We start from the raw sequence: 15,339 nt of genomic DNA, 5'->3' as shown, positions 1-15,339 counted from the left end.
ACTGGTTTCAGTTCCCATTTCTTGCTTTTCTTCATTTCTAGCATTACTGTTGAGCTTCCAGGACTGCATCCATGACTGGTGCCCTTACCTGTTCTTAAAGCCAGTGGCCCTGGCTACCTCTCTGATAGTTTTGGGCTGTGTTCCTGGTTTCTTATTGTATCACTGTTCACACTTCCTCTGTGACTTGTGCTTTGGGATATCAATGAGTGCATCTGCTTTTAGTCCTTTCTCCCTGCCCTGCCACCTCCCTGAGTGGGGACACTGAGGGGACCAGCACTGTCCCATTGTTTCTAGATTGTCTGTTTGTCTGTGGGCAGCTTCTAATTTGCATCATGTCCTTCGATTTTGAAATATTTTTAGAGTAGGGATTTTTTTTTCTCTCTTCTGTGGCATTTAGCAAAGGGATTTTGGGATCCTATACTCATTCCAACAGTATGACTGTCATACTTGTCCAAACTGATGAGCATGTGTTTGGGTAATGCTTCTCTGTTAGGGTATTCAAAGTGTTTAGCTACTGAAGTTGATACTATCTATTCTCTTAAGTCTTAAACTATTCAGAAAACAATACAAATGCTTTCAAAATACTTCTTTCTTCCTCTTTTACACACTTACAAAATAAACATAGACTCAATCTGGTTTTTAGGATCCTCGCCCATTTCCAAGTAGAGACTTTTGATTGTTTTGTTTCCCTCTTCTGCCTGTCTTAGTATATTTATTTTACTGAGAAAGGATGCTTATTTGTATGATATCAAAACTACAGCCTTTTTCAACTTAATCTGATATGTACTATTTTAATTCTTTTCTGAAATATGATTATTACATAAGTGTTTCTCATAGGGCTTGGTTTTGACAGGTTGTTGAAACCTGAGAGGTATTAACAATTTACAACAGATAAGCCCTACAAAAACCAGTAACTCTATTGAAAAATAACTAAAAAAAAAAAAAAAAAGGCAAAGAATGACATAAATGTAAAAGCAGTTTTTGCAATGCTGGTGAATTAAAAAACACTATCATTTCAAATTATTTTTAAAAATTCCTTGTGGAGCAGATCAATTTTGTTAAAATGGATTTTTTACTATTGTAATTAATATGGGGTTAGTTAATTCAAGGTCATATTTCCTATGTGAAATGTTTGGATGATTTTTATTCTTCAGAAGATTTAATATTAGAGGATATTATTTTCCTTCAGAATTATTCATGTGCAAGAGCTTGCAAGGGCAAACAGCCCCATTTTTGCAAGGGTTGGCATTTTTAATTTCTTCTGGTTCTGCTTAGGGAAGCAGGCAGTCTTTTTGCTCTGTTTTCTACTGGAAACGGGGCTGTTGACAGATCACTCAATTGCATCCTCAAAAAATCCTACAGATGGCAAGGAAAATGTCAGTTTAATTACTAGTGGAGAGAACAGAATTATGGGAAGCCTGAACTGAAATCCTTTTCTCCCACTGCTGGCCGGGATTCACAGCTGTGCCAGGGCAGTCTGGTCGCTGCCATGCAGCCCCAGCTGCAGCAGCCTGCCCTGCACAAGAGATGCCCCAAGCCAGGGCACCTCATCCAGAAGATGGGACATGAGGAGCCAGCTGCTGGGGGGAAGGACAGAACTGCTCCCAGATCTCTGCTTGTGGATGGGGGCTGCTGGCTGAGCGAGGACATTAGCAGTTCATGCTCCTGCTGGGAGAGATTTATATTTCTCCTTAGTCATGAACTTCTGCGGCAATTTCATTTTTCTTAATGGAACTACTTTGCCCCCTGAATTCATTAAATAATGGCAGAAGACTAAGTGATAGTTTGCATGGAGTTATCAGTGGCAGTGCAGCCAAAGCTGCCTGAGCTCTGAGTCCCACAGACCTTTTTCGAGGCAGCAGTGATAGCGATGGGCTAATCTTGAAACACCACTTGGGAAACCTGCGTCAGTCAGGATGGTTCACAGCACTGTGGATCCCCTCGTTTCCTGCCAAATGTGGAAGACGGGGCCTCCTTTCAACAGAGCCTCTCAGTGTCACCAATGCTGTAGGCACTCCTTTGGACTTCACATTTTGTCTGTCTTGTTAGGAAGCTTCATGTCTTGGACTCAAGTGGCTCCTCCCCAGCAGCTTCACAAAGGTTTGATTCTACCATCTTCTGGCTGACTACACTAAAGGAATTTAGACATTTCTGTTTGTTTGTAGTGGACATATCTGTCCTTAAAGGCTGCCTCTTTGGGTCTAGTCTGAGATGCTGAGCTCAGAACCGTGGGAATGGTGACCTGCTTTCTGGGTCTCTATGCAACTGAATGGGTTTTTATCATGAGCTTGTAAGAGACGAACATTTTTTAAATCTGCCCTTTGGAATTACCTAGAATAAGCATGTAGCCAGAGGGAAGCAAATTCATCTGCTTTTTGAATTCTGTCAGTGCTACACAAGCTACAGTTGCTCCAAATTCCAGGTTGTAGGATAAAGAAAGATATATCCTTCAGGCTGTTCAGTCATTATGGTTAGAAAGAAAAAATTAAAAAGCCTGGGTGAGTTCTGCAGCCACGTTAGATTATTGTAATTTGATGTTGCCTTGATTTGCCCTTGCACTGCAGAGATGTGCTGAAGAGGGAACAGTCTGCACGAGCCTGAAGAGAACTCCTCTCTACAAAATCAATTGCCTGGCTGTTCTTTCTGGATTCAGTTTATCATTGAGATAAATGTCATCATTTTAGGGTTCCTTCCTCCCTGCCCTGCTTCTCCTTTTCATCAGCTTTCATTGGCATTATAACATCAAATTTATGACATCAGTGTATAACCACAGGGAAAGTTATTGCACCAGAGGTTCAAGTGTTTTGGCCTCTTTACAGCACCTAAAAAGAGCAGAAGCTGAGCTCTGTCTGAGAGTTTCTGTCTGCAGCTCGAACAGTTGGAGAGTGAGCTGACAGGAGGCTCAGCCGAAGTGAAAAGCCCTGTGGCATTTCCCGTATGTGCAGCTCCTGCTCAGCAGAAATTGTGGCCACACGCAGCCTTAGCAGCCTGGAGAGCCCCTGGCTTCGGGAGCACAGCATCCCCTCTGTGCCGACTGCCTTCCGACTGGCTTTGGGTGGGAGGGAAAGTCACCTTTGGCCTTGAGCAGGTCCCCCGGGTCTGCCTGCAAGGCAGAGCTCCTCCCTGCTGCCTGGAAGTCTGCAGCTTCCTGCTTCAGCCTCCCTAGTGACTGTAAACTCTGCTCTCAGAAGGCATAACAGGAAAAATAAAAGTGCCAGTGAGCTCCTCCCTTTCCAAGAGGAGGCACTGACTGTCTCCCTGAAAGCAAAGTTGGACTCCCATCTTCAGTGGAGGAAGTGTATTAAAATAGAATTAAAGTATATCAACAGTCTATTTTTACTACTTATTCTCTGCCTTTTCCTATATTACTTCTTCCCCTTTTTCATGATTTCCTAATTTTTTTTCCTTTTAATGTATTTTCCTTTTCTCTCCTTTTCTTGTAAAAATAAAAATTCCCAATTTATTAATTCCTTCATTTTTCTGTAGTCTCCATTTTCCTATTTTCTTTAGCACCTGACATACTGTTCTGCTACTTCTTTGTTCCACTTTCTAGTCCTTTCTTCTTCATCCCAGAACTGGATGAAGTATTGCTAAGGGAATCCGGGTGCAGACAGTGAGTGACCTCACCATGGCTCCTTTGGGCTGCCACAACAAACCTGAGGTGGAGCCTTTGCCAAATAGTGCCAAAGATCATAGGGATGTGGTGATGGGTGAAAACCCAACATCCAGGACTGAAACTCCCTGAATTTTGGGGATCTTTAAATCTTGCTTTGCGCCTGGAATTGGAAATCATGTTCTTTCTTTCTTAGTGAAGTGTCTGTAAAATTGTACAACTTCATCTTTGGCAAAAGTTCTGAGTCATGTTGCTGTCTGAGGAACAACCTTCTAGGAATAAAATATACATATATATATATATATATATATATATATATATATATAAAAAACTGTATGTGATAAAATGAATTGATATAATGAATTCCTCTCAAGGGTGACTTTCTGACTTTCACAAGGCTAAATCCTCCTTGCTTTGGAAAAGCCTTCCAATAATAAGTGTGTAAAACAAACTATCGTGGACATTTGCTTTCCTTGAAAAGAGGTCGTTTTGTGGACAAGTCCACAGGAAAGTGCCAGAGTTTCAAGAGAAAGCTCTGAGCTGGACAAATTCAGTGGGAAAAAATGATCACAAGACTCTTGCTGCACCAGCCTGGACATGGCATGGAGTGTCCGAGAAAAACACTGAGTGACCTTGAGCTCCTGATAGGAGGATGTTTCCAGAGGATGCTGCCCCAGGCAGTGTGACTGCATAAGGAGGGCATCCTCTTCCTCCTCCTCCCCTCCTAACACTAAATCTCTGAAACAACAAACAGAGCAGGCCCCAGGGCAGTTATTGCAACAGGACCGAGGGGCCTGGCAGCAGATCCATCAGGGTTTGCCATGCAGGAGGTCTCAGCTGGGAAAGGTGCAGTCATAGGCACAGCACTTCTCTTGTGCAGGTCTTTGCTGGGCTCTGCAGGAGAATTTGCAGTTAAGGAGAGGTGCAATGGGAAGAGTGATGGAGTCCCTCACAATGAGTCCAGCAGGATGGAGACCACCCTGGTGGGTCAGGATTTCCCCTTGGGCAAAGAGCAGGTGAATTACCAAGAGTACAGTCAAAGATTATATATCTGTCAATACAATTACCAGCTTTAAGTCTCTTAGAAGACATACAGTTGTGATTGCAATATAATGTCAGATTTGTCCCAGCAAAGCAATTATTACATGGTCCAGTCATGTCTTTCTGTCAACACAGTGATCTGCTGGTCAACCAATGAATGTTGATAAGGAAGCCTCATGGATTCTGATACAAGAAAGATTTCTAATGCTGTTCTATTTTTGTGCCATTAGTGGCCAGAAAGATTGGTATCTGTCTTTCCTCTCTTGCTTCTTTCCGTAAGAATAAACAAAACAGCAAATATAATTGTCTAGTTTAGTAACCTCTCTGCATTTCTGCATCACTTCTCAACCACCTCATAGGCAAATACCCTCTTCAAGGGTAGATGCTGCACAGGTTTCTATCCAGTGAGGTGTTGCAGCATGCCCAGGGACAGAGAGTACCTGTGCTCAGTGCAGGTACAGAGTGGTGAGTGGCAGAAGCCACCCTTGTCCTTACCCAGTGGTTTGCAGTCCCTTGTGGGCAGCTGCCAGGGCTGGATGTGTCAGTACTGGGGCACATGGTGGCTGTGATTTCAGCTCTTTGTGCCCCTTAGTGCTGTGCAGCCAAGGTGCACAGATGAAAGTCTTTGCAGAAGACTGTTTTGCTTGTATAAAACTACACTTTCTAGTTTTATATTTCAAACATAGTATGATTTACATAAATTTATTTGCCTGTTTGATTTGTTCCTGTATAAGCCTATCTTAAGGAAATTATATTTTTAAAAAACAGATTATCAGTGAAATTACATATGGATTTTCTATTTTAATCAAGTCTTAAATTCTAGTATTACCATGAAACTCTAGTTTAACAAGCGTCCTCCCTGCCTTATGCTGTCTCCCATATGTCCCATGAGCTAGTCAGTGACCCACACTCCAAAGGATTAGTCAGATGATAGTAATAAGAAAATTGGTTTTATTTTTGCTCATTATTTCTTCATTTGCTTACTACCTTCAGCAACCTCATCACAAATTACATGAATTTCTCCAAGCCTCTGTCACTTGGGGGAGACTGCATATCAGATCTGTGGTCTGACACAATTGTTTCTTTATACAAACAACACATATTGTACCTCCTAGGAGATTTAGGATAATTGCTAATAAGAAAGGACTGTAAAATTTGGTTTCAAACAAACAAGGCCCTTTAGCTATAAGGGAAGCAGCTTCTTTAGGAGACCCTCTCTATCTGAAGTCAGCTTAGATTCATTGGTGGTGGTGCTTGGGAAGAGGGTGGAGCAGACCTGCTATGGGACAGGGAAAGCACGAGCTGGGAGTTGTGCTTGTGAGGCACAGGAGTGGTGGGGGTTCCCTCCCCCCAGACCTTCAGTAACTCTGTCTCTAATTATTTTTTTAACAAATTAATGATAATTGAAAACAGCAGATATAATATATGTATTAAACAAGCATGGCCTTGAATAAAAGCATATACGTGATTACTACCATGGGGATTGTTGCTGTCATATTTTTGTTGTTGTTATTGTAGTATATTTTATTTGGTGTGGAGCTGCAGTGGACAGCAGCAAAGCTTGATAAGCCAGTGGTGAAAGAGCTCTGTAAGGCATCAAATCCATGGGCTTGATTTTTGCAGCATTTTTTCTGGTGGCATAGATTACCACTACAGTAAGTGTTGTATTGGCATGAGTATATAAACTTTCCAGAGAAATTGAAATAAAAATGTAAAGTATTTATGTGGAGAATGGCCCCTTTTGCTTTGCTCTTCATCTCTTGCATGTTCTGTGCCACACCTGATCACCTCCTGTGCAGTCCCACCGTCTGCTGTGCACCATGGGCACATTCCCCTGAGCCCTCACACAACTTTGCACCATAGGCACTGCCCAGAGCCACACTGTCTGAGCCCACCTTCTCCAGCCACACTGCCTGAGCCCACCTTCCCACCACACTGGCTGCACCTTCCCAAAACCACCCCTGCACCCAGAGACTACACTCCCTTGGGGCTGCACTCCCTTGCCCTTCAGGGCACATGTGGATGGAGGTGGGTCTCAGGGAGTGATGCGGACAGTGTTAGTTGGGACACAGACACACAGAGGGAAGGAGAGGGCCAGAAGCCTTTTCTGTTCCAGACAGACCATGTGCACACACGTGCCAGCTGCCTGGAAACCCACTGCCTGCTGTTGGATTACATGGCTGTTTGGGGGTTTTTGTGTCTAAATTGGGTGATGCAGAACTGGGAGAGATCAGTGGGAGATGATCCACAGAGAATCAGAGTGAAGATTTTTACTTTACTCTTGAGAAATGGCAAACAAGTTATGGTGACCAATGTATGGCAGACCTGAGAAGCAACTGCATAATTTTGTCCTGTATCAAGGCAGATCCTTGTATTCAAGTGATACCTATTTCAACATGATTTTTTTTTTTTTTTTTTTTTTTTTTTTTTTTTTTTTTCCTACTGGGTGATGCATGGCAAGAGGTAAAGACGCATGGAAAGGGGCAAGGGAAGTTCCAGGCTCTGGACCTCGTCAATATCATCACCCTGTGCAAGGGAGCCGGCCGGAGGTGACTGGAAGGAGAAGGGCAGCGGGTTGGGGACGGGACTGGGATGTTAGTGGGGAGGAGAGTTGGGTGGGAGAAACACAGGACTTGGAGGCAGCCCAGGGTTCCCAGGGTGGGTGGTGGGAAGGTGCGTGTGGAGAAAGGACGAGGCTGAGAGCAGGGCAAGAGAGCTCGCAGGGACACCCGCTGAGACAAGTGGGAAGCGTCAGGGCGCAGGAACCACAGCTGCCCTCCGATGTTAGCTGGAAATGCCACAAAATCCTGCTTCTACCCACAAAATCACCGGTTCTGTGTCTGCACAGGACAGCACGGTGCAGAGGGGAGGTCTCCAACCTCGGCAGTGCCCCGCTCCAGCCGGGAAAGGTTCGGGGTCGCGGCACCGGCACCGGCGCGGGCCGAGGAGCTCGGCGGAGCCCGGAGCCGCCGCTCGGTGCCGCGCACGGTGCGGGGCCGCTCCCGCCCCACCTGCGCCGGGCAGGGCCGGGCCGGGCGGGGCCGGGGCTGCCCCGACACCCGCGGCGGGGGCGGCGCGGAGCGGGGCGGGGCGGGGCGGCCCCGCCGCGCGTGGGAGCGGAGCGGAGCGGGGCGGGCGGCGGCGCTGCTTTGTCCTGCCCACACACAGGCACACACAGACACAGCAGCGCAGCCGGGCGGGAGCCGGCAACATGGCCGGGCCGGCGGAGGGGCTGCCCGGCGCCGCGCTGCCCGGCTAGCGCCCCGGGGCCCGGCGCTGCCGCTGGGGCGGCGCCGCCGCCGGAGCCCCCCCGTCCCGCCGCCGCCACCGCCCGGTCCCGCTGCCGGCCCCGCTGCCGGCCCCGGCCGCCGCCGCGCCCCGCCGGGAAGATGAGGTGAGTGCGGGCGGGGATGCGCCGGGCGAGCGCGGCCGCGGAGCGCCAGCCGCACGGGCGGGGGGACCGCCGGTGGCCGCGGGGTGTCACGCCGTGGGGGTGGGGATTTCCTGTGCCAGTGGAAGGCGGAGGAGAGGTTAAGCAATGCGGCGCTTCCTAGTCCTTCACCGGATGGATAGTAGGAGTGGGTGGTGACGTTTTTGGCATGTTTGACTGTCAGTGCCTAAGTCCATCTGACAGATTATCTGGCGGCTACAAAAGGCTGAAAGCGCCTGTGAAACTGCCGCGGTGTGCGGCCGCGATCTGCCCGCTGCTGCCGTGCCCTAATGCCGGGATGTGCCCGCTGCTGCCGTGCCCTAATGCCGGGATGTGCCCGCTGCTGCCGTGCCCTAATGCCGGGATCTGCCCGCTGCTGCCGTGCCCTAATGCCGGGATCTGCCCGCTGCTGCCGTGCCCTAATGCCGGGATCTGCCCGCTGCTGCCGTGTCCTTCAGCCAGGGATGTGCCCGCTGCTGCCGGGCCGTGCAGCCGGGATTTGCCCGGTGATGCCGGGCCGTGGTATCTGCCCGGTGATGCCGGGCCCCGCAGCCGGGATCCGCCCGGTGCCGCCGGGCCGTGCAGCCCGGGGGGACGGCGAGAGCTTCGTCGGGCGAAGGACCCCGGGCGGAGAGCGGCGTGCGAGGAGGGGAGCGAGGAGTGCGCCGGGAGAGCGGAGATGGGATATTTCTCAAGAGCATCCAGCATGGGCCGTGCCGGATCTGCCAGCCTCCCTCTCCTCAGGCAGCGGGTGCTACAGCTCGTAGTTTTCCCGAGGTCAATTTGTCAGTTGTGAAAGGAAGGGTAAAAAAGCCCCACCAACCCAATTTCCTGGTGGAAGGGTGGAGGGGAAATGTTATTTGGTTTGGTTAATGCTCGTCCAAACCTCTCTCTTTCCTCATTTATTCGAGTTCGCTTGAGCTGTCAGTATCTCAGAGCAACCCAGCCCCTGATTCATCTTTAATACTAGTGAATTTTTCCACTGAATAATTATCTTTAGCAAAGTAAAATTGCTTTGGGAAACCTTAAAAATGGAAATAACAGTTTGAAGCCAGATATCTTTCTGTGGTGCCGGATTCCTGAATTGCAGGGTTGGCATTGCTCCTAGCAAGTGCAGTGGGAGTCCAGAAAAGCCTTGCCTGCATTCACAGTTACATTTACTCCTGGCACTATCGTGTGTGTTGAAGACTTGGAGCTCCATCAATTTTTTTAGCCGTTTACATTACCATTAATTTTTCTCACTTGCTTAAAGTTGCATTCTTGGGGAAGGCCAAAAGCACACAGACCTGCTGTGTCACGTGTCTGGTGGCCGTGTGTCCCTGGTTCCACACAAAAGGTGTGTCTGCATCAGTCCCACCTGGTCTGGTCAGAATGCGAGTCAGGGACCTCGGGGGAGAAGTCATCAACACAACAGATGGTAGGGAAGTTCTGCCTCGCTCCCTCCTGCTGACTTGGGAACACAGCTGGGAGAACTCTTGCCCCGTGCCAGAGCTCTTTCCCCAAGAAGGAAAGTTGACTTACTGACTCATAACCATGGGCAGATTGGAAGGCTGCAATGATGTTGGGCTTCTCCCATTGAAGATGTTCTGCTCCACATGAACTTCCACAGTTGGCGGTTGCACTTTTTGTTGGAAGAGGGACCCAGCAAGACAGACTGTGAATTAGAGTATGATAATGTACCCAAAGTAATCCCCACCAGGAGAGCTAGGGCACTCTCAGAGGAGGTCAGCCACGGGGTGTTTTGGAAGGGAAAAGCAGCTTAACTCCAGGAGAGGCTCCAGAGCTTCCCCATATCCTCACTTTTGGCAGTGATGGAGGGGGTGCTCTCTAGGTTGAACCCCCCAGGCAGCCAGAGCTGGTCTGTGTGTGCTGCTGGGTGCGTCCATGTGCAGCTGCCCTCTCCTGCTTTCCCCACGTGACACTTGGCATCTGCAGGTGCATCACACTTAAAGTAGTCTTTTGTTATAAATACCACTTTCATACTTAATGCACATTATTATTTTGTTGTGTTTTTTTAATGGATTTCTGTTTTTAAATGCTTCCTTTACAGCTTTTTTTTTTCCCTTGCATATACAGACATTACTGAATAGGTTGTACTTGTCAGTAAATATATGTCTGTAAATCACCTAAAACCTTTTCCAATAACAATTCTTGTTTAATAAATACAGGCTGTATAATTCCAAAATACCCTGGCAGGCTATATAATCATTTAATAAAAACCTCCTTGAAACATTTGCTTAGCCATGTGTGTTTTATTTATATCGCTTTTTGTGGTGAATAGATTACAGTGCTATTCTTTGCACTATTGCATTTATGTGATGGCTTCCATTTTTTGATAATTCTTTATGTCTTCACCTCAAAGGTATGAGGTGTGTGAATAGTGGGTGTACAAGCCACTTTAGGAATAAAACAGATTATAATAGATATTCTGCCTCAAAAATGAATTAGGATCCCTGTGTGGAAAATGTTGAAGTGCAGAGGTGTTATTATTTTTTAGTACACAAAAATACTGCTTTAGTACAAGAAATGTAGTGGTTATTTGACACGGGATATTCATTTATTCTTAGAAGTAACAAAATTAGCTCACGTTTGGGAAAATGTCTATGAATATCACTGTAGTTGAAAATAAAATTTTTACATTCTGTCAACAGAGGCGTAACCTGTAATTTCTTAGTCATACCTGTGGTTTATAAGGCATCTGTGTTTCAGTGGTCCCTATTCTTAAAAATAAAAACCAGACATAGCACTTTGCATGTATCCCTGAAAAAATCCATCTCTCTTTTTGCCATGGCTGCAGTGAGTTACATTTGCTCTCTGTGCTGTGCTCCTGAGGCAATGATGGGGGGGAAGCCTCCCACTTTAAGCACTTAGGTTTTTTTTCTAAACACAGCATACAGTTAATATCTGGAGATGGAACCAACCTCTAAACAGGATTATTCAGATTAAAACTATACCTCCTTCCTTTTTTGTGCTATAACATGCTTTAATCCAAGCCAAAGTAGTGAGTTCAGCACAGAAATTATGGGAAAAAACAGTGTCACTGAGCACCTTAAACTTTAGCTAAAGTCAGCCTTTCTGTTCTGAGGTTTTTATGTAGCTATCAACTGGAAATCTGCAAAAGATGTTGTATTTATCTCTAGTTTAAATGGATGGAGCAACATGTTGAGAAAAAGAGGACTGAATATTCATAGCATAAATCTGTTTTAATAACAGGAAAGTATATACAATATACTTCTTAATCCTTTTGTTTTCAGACATAAGCAAGCAAAGTCTTTACATTTGTACCAATAAACAAAATGTGTAGAGCATTTCAGTGTCCTCCCCATTTTCTGTTCATTAAGCAGTTCATGAGGTAACTCAAGAGTTTTGCCAATTCTTTCTGTTTGCATGGAGGGTAACTGGAGTTGCCTGTATGTAGTGTTATTTTTTAACTTTTATTTCTTTACCATTTCTTTCTGTTTGCATCTGTAAAAAGCAAGAGAGAACATGATGTTTTTTATTTATAATGTCATCAAAATTGGGATTACCAGCCTCACTGGACTGGTGGACTTTGTAGCTCAGTGTTTCCAGTAGAAAAGCAGGAGTACACCATGAGATGGATAATAAAATCAAGTTGGCTATAAAATATAATTTAACCTTGTCACTTAGCAATTGATTTCTTAGCTGGAGCAATATGCCTGTAACTTAGCTAATTTTTGTTTAATTCGAAGGCTCTGTCCTGCCACCTTCTGACTCCTGCTGTGTGCTGTGGCATCGTGGTGTGTGTGGCTGTGTGTTCCTGGGGTCAGCTGGGAGCTGTCAGACCACCCATCACAGCCCTGCCTTTGGATGTGTTTAAGTTTGCAGCCTCTCAAGCTGTCTGTGCCACACAGCTCTGCCAGAGTCTCTTGGAATGAAAGCTCCCAGCCCTTTGCCTGTCACGGTTTGGTCAGCAGAATCCCAAGTGTGGGTACTATGCTGCTGACAGAAAATTGCTTTTGTTAGCTCATCCTTGATCTTTAGAGGGCTAGGTAAGCCCTTTGCAGACAAACTTGTTGTCAGGAGATTTTGGACCTCCACTGAAGGTTGTGCCACGCTGGCTGTGCCCATGTAAAGGCAGCAGTGGTGTTCCATTGGCAACACCAGGTTTCCATCAGTGTACCCTGACTGTCAGGCCATGGAACAGGCAGGCCAGCTGTGCCTCTTTCATGCTGTTATTCTGTATACTTTCAACTTTTTTCCCCCTCTCTAAAATAAAGCATAGATCCTGGAGATCTTTTTTGTGCATTTCTTCATTTTTTGGGTATTTTGTCTTGGGTTTTGTAGTGGTATGACTGAGGCTGAAGATAATCTTTCAGATGTGCACAGGCCTGTTAAACTCAGTGCTGTGGGTTTGTGTGTTGTGTCCCTTCTCTCTGTTCCTGGGTCTCTCAGACCATGTTAAACAACAGATACCCCAATGCAGAACAGCTCCATTGAAGTGTCACAATTAAAGGCGTCTGCATAGTCTGTCTGCACATGGCTGGCTACTTCTTTGGGCAGTACAGTGCTTTTCCCTTTGGAAGTATTTTACTTTAAATATTTATTTCTTGTAAGAAATCATAAAAATCTTTGCAAAGTGTAAACACAATTCAGTTTCAAATAATTTCCTGTGTCTTGTAAGTTTCGTGATTTCTTTCCTTTTTATTGCTATGTCGCAGCTTCACTCAGTTCTGAGCACTGTGTAAGGAGCAGTATGGAGCTTTAGAAAATACTTCTAAAACTGCTGCCAAAGTGAAATTAATTACAACTAATTTTTAATCCTAATAACTACAAAATTGAAATAAGTTGAAATAAAATAAGTTGAACGAGCTGCAGGTTTTCTTTTTTTGAGAAGGTCGTTATAAATACTTCAGGGTTTTTTGCTGAATCAGAAGCATAGAATTATCTCATCCACTCTTTATTTACATTTAAGAAAATCTGACTGATGTTTTGGTATTGACTTTCACTGCAATAGGTAAGCAGCAAAACCTGCCCCAGCTGTATATTGGTATTGCCCTCATATATTGTTGTTTTCTTCATAGTCATCATTTGACAGAACTCAAGCGACCCACAGTGTTTCCCCTCCTTTTTCTCAGCTTTGTGGCCTGGACTCAGTTTCTCAGGGGCAGGGAGGAGAGGTGGAGGAGCTGTGCCACTGTTCCTTGTCTGGGCTTGTTGTTTGCCCTCAGGCAGGTTTTGTCTGCAGTCACCTACCCAAGACTTCCATTTCATCTGCTTTTTGATCTGATGTGCCGTAATGAGGGGAAAGGACCGAAAACCAGCAAGGCACACTTGATCAGCACACCCCTCAAGCCCTTGTCCCTGTCACAGTGCAGCCCTGGTGCTGGGGGTGACCCCAGACCTGCAGCCAGGGTGCCAAGCTGTGAGTCACGGCAGCACCAGCCTTGCCTGGTTCATCTGCCTTGCTGGTGTTAGCCCACGGGCAGCTCTGCAGGGTAAGGGCAGGCTGTGCCCCAGTACCTGGGCTGCTGGGGACATCCCTGCCCTGTGCTCTAGGAACCTCATGGTTCACCTGGCACGTTCTTCCCGTGACAGCTTTGGGTTCATGGGTGTGTGTGCACATCACCCAGTAACACTCTAAGTGTGTTTCAGTCCAGGTTGTGACCCTATGGGACTGAAAACAGTTTAATTGTTTTTGCCCCCATCTCTGGTGTATTTAGCACTGCAAAATGCTTCTCCCTGTGAGACTTTGCATTTTTGCATTGGGCAAGTGCTTGGAATATTATTGACAGTCTTTCCAAAACTATTCCTCATTTGAGAGCTGTAGGAGCATTAAGGATATCTATTAGTCAGAGGAGAGAGAGTGGGCAAGTCCTTACCAAACATTTGAGCCTGGAAACTTTCTCATTTCTGGCTATCCAGAGTGCCATTCTGTAACACAACAACAACCAGTGAAGCATTACATTTCACTGGATATCCATAGTCCTAAAATTGTAGAGACATGTGGCCGCCAGAACTTTTGACTTTCCTTCTTGATGCAGGCATTCAAGCATTACATTTGTTTCAAGTTCATTGTTAGTTTATAAATTTCTCCTGGGTTCCCATTCTTGTTCCCCTCAGCTGTGCTGATTTAGCCACTTGTGGTTTGGTAGGATGAGCTGGGTCATGAAGTTTTACATAGAAAGACAGAAGAAAAGAAAATTCACTTTCCATATGCAAAGGGTGTATATATAAGCTAGATTGTGGCAGTGTTCCCTGACACCAGAAATGCTCAAGAAATAATTTCTTCAGGCAATGCTATTACTACAAATTCAAATATTTCTTTTACTGAGATGCTGCTTCTGTTCTTCCTCTTATGCTCTGCAGACCCTTCCTCTGCAGGCTCCCTAGTGCTTTGAGATACAGACTGTGTAGCCTAGCTGTTGGTATGGATGAGCATTTTCTAACTACTAACCATGTTCCCTGTCCAAAAAAGGTACTTTTCACCTGAGTTCATGATGGAGGTGTTTTTACCTGCCCTGAGTTATATATACTGTTTATCAGGAATTAAACACCATTTTTAAATCACTGAACCTCCCTCCCTGACTGAATTTTCTGTGGGCTTTCATGTGATCACCCTCACAGTCAGCACTGGGGCTGGACCTGTTTTGTAGAATCACAGAAAGGTTTGGGTTGAAAGGGACTTTAAAAATCATTCCAACAGGTCCCTGTCTTTCCTCTGCTGGGGACAGCACTGCAGGTGGGGTCTCATCAGAATGAAGAAGAGTGGCAGATCCACCTTTCTCTACCTGCTGGCCAACCCTTTCCAGCTGCAGCCCAGGATTCAATTGGCTTCCTGGGCTGTGAGCACGCATTGCTGGCTCATGTCCACGTGCTGGTTTGTTCTGTGGAAGCTCCTCACCATTGAGTTCGATCTCATTTAGGTGAGCAGTTCATTTCCCAGGCAGTAGGTGTCATTCCTGCAACTTGAGATCTCACAGTTGTATTTCTGTCTTTCTTCAGCTTCACATAGGTGTCAGGATGGATAGACATCTTTATCTGTGAAAAGAGAGTAAAGGAGAAAAAAAAAAACCCAGAGCAAGCTGTGTAGTGCTGTGACTCATCGTGTGCCACGGGTGCAGGCACAGGGAGATGCTCCAGCAGTTTGTGTGTCTGCAGCAAGGCTGGTCAGGCCCAGTCCTTGCTGTTGGGGTGAGCTCCATGGTGCAGGCATGCTGTCCTTCCTGGGCTGGTCTGCAGCTCCTAAATCTCTCAGCCTTTTTGGCATCATTGCTTTATCTGCTGGAGCATGACA

The 15,339-nt window shown here is 46.1% G+C and overlaps 1 protein-coding gene across 1 annotated transcript in view; it reads left to right on the top strand.

Moving 5' to 3' along the window:
* Positions 1 to 7,690: 7,690 nt before the first annotated feature.
* Positions 7,691 to 15,339, top strand: part of EVL (Enah/Vasp-like) — a 142,642-nt gene continuing 134,993 nt past the window's right edge. Inside the window, exon 1 of the mRNA XM_064423384.1 lies at positions 7,691 to 8,048. Within this exon, the coding sequence (XP_064279454.1) occupies positions 8,044 to 8,048 (5 nt within the window). The 5' untranslated portion in view covers positions 7,691 to 8,043. The remainder of the gene's footprint in view (positions 8,049 to 15,339) is intronic.

The sequence above is a fragment of the Passer domesticus genome, chromosome 6 (genome assembly GCF_036417665.1).
Source record: "Passer domesticus isolate bPasDom1 chromosome 6, bPasDom1.hap1, whole genome shotgun sequence".
NCBI lineage: Eukaryota > Metazoa > Chordata > Aves > Passeriformes > Passeridae > Passer > Passer domesticus.
The sequence above is the reverse complement of the archived record's forward strand: the minus strand, read 5'-3'. Positions and strand labels throughout refer to the sequence as shown.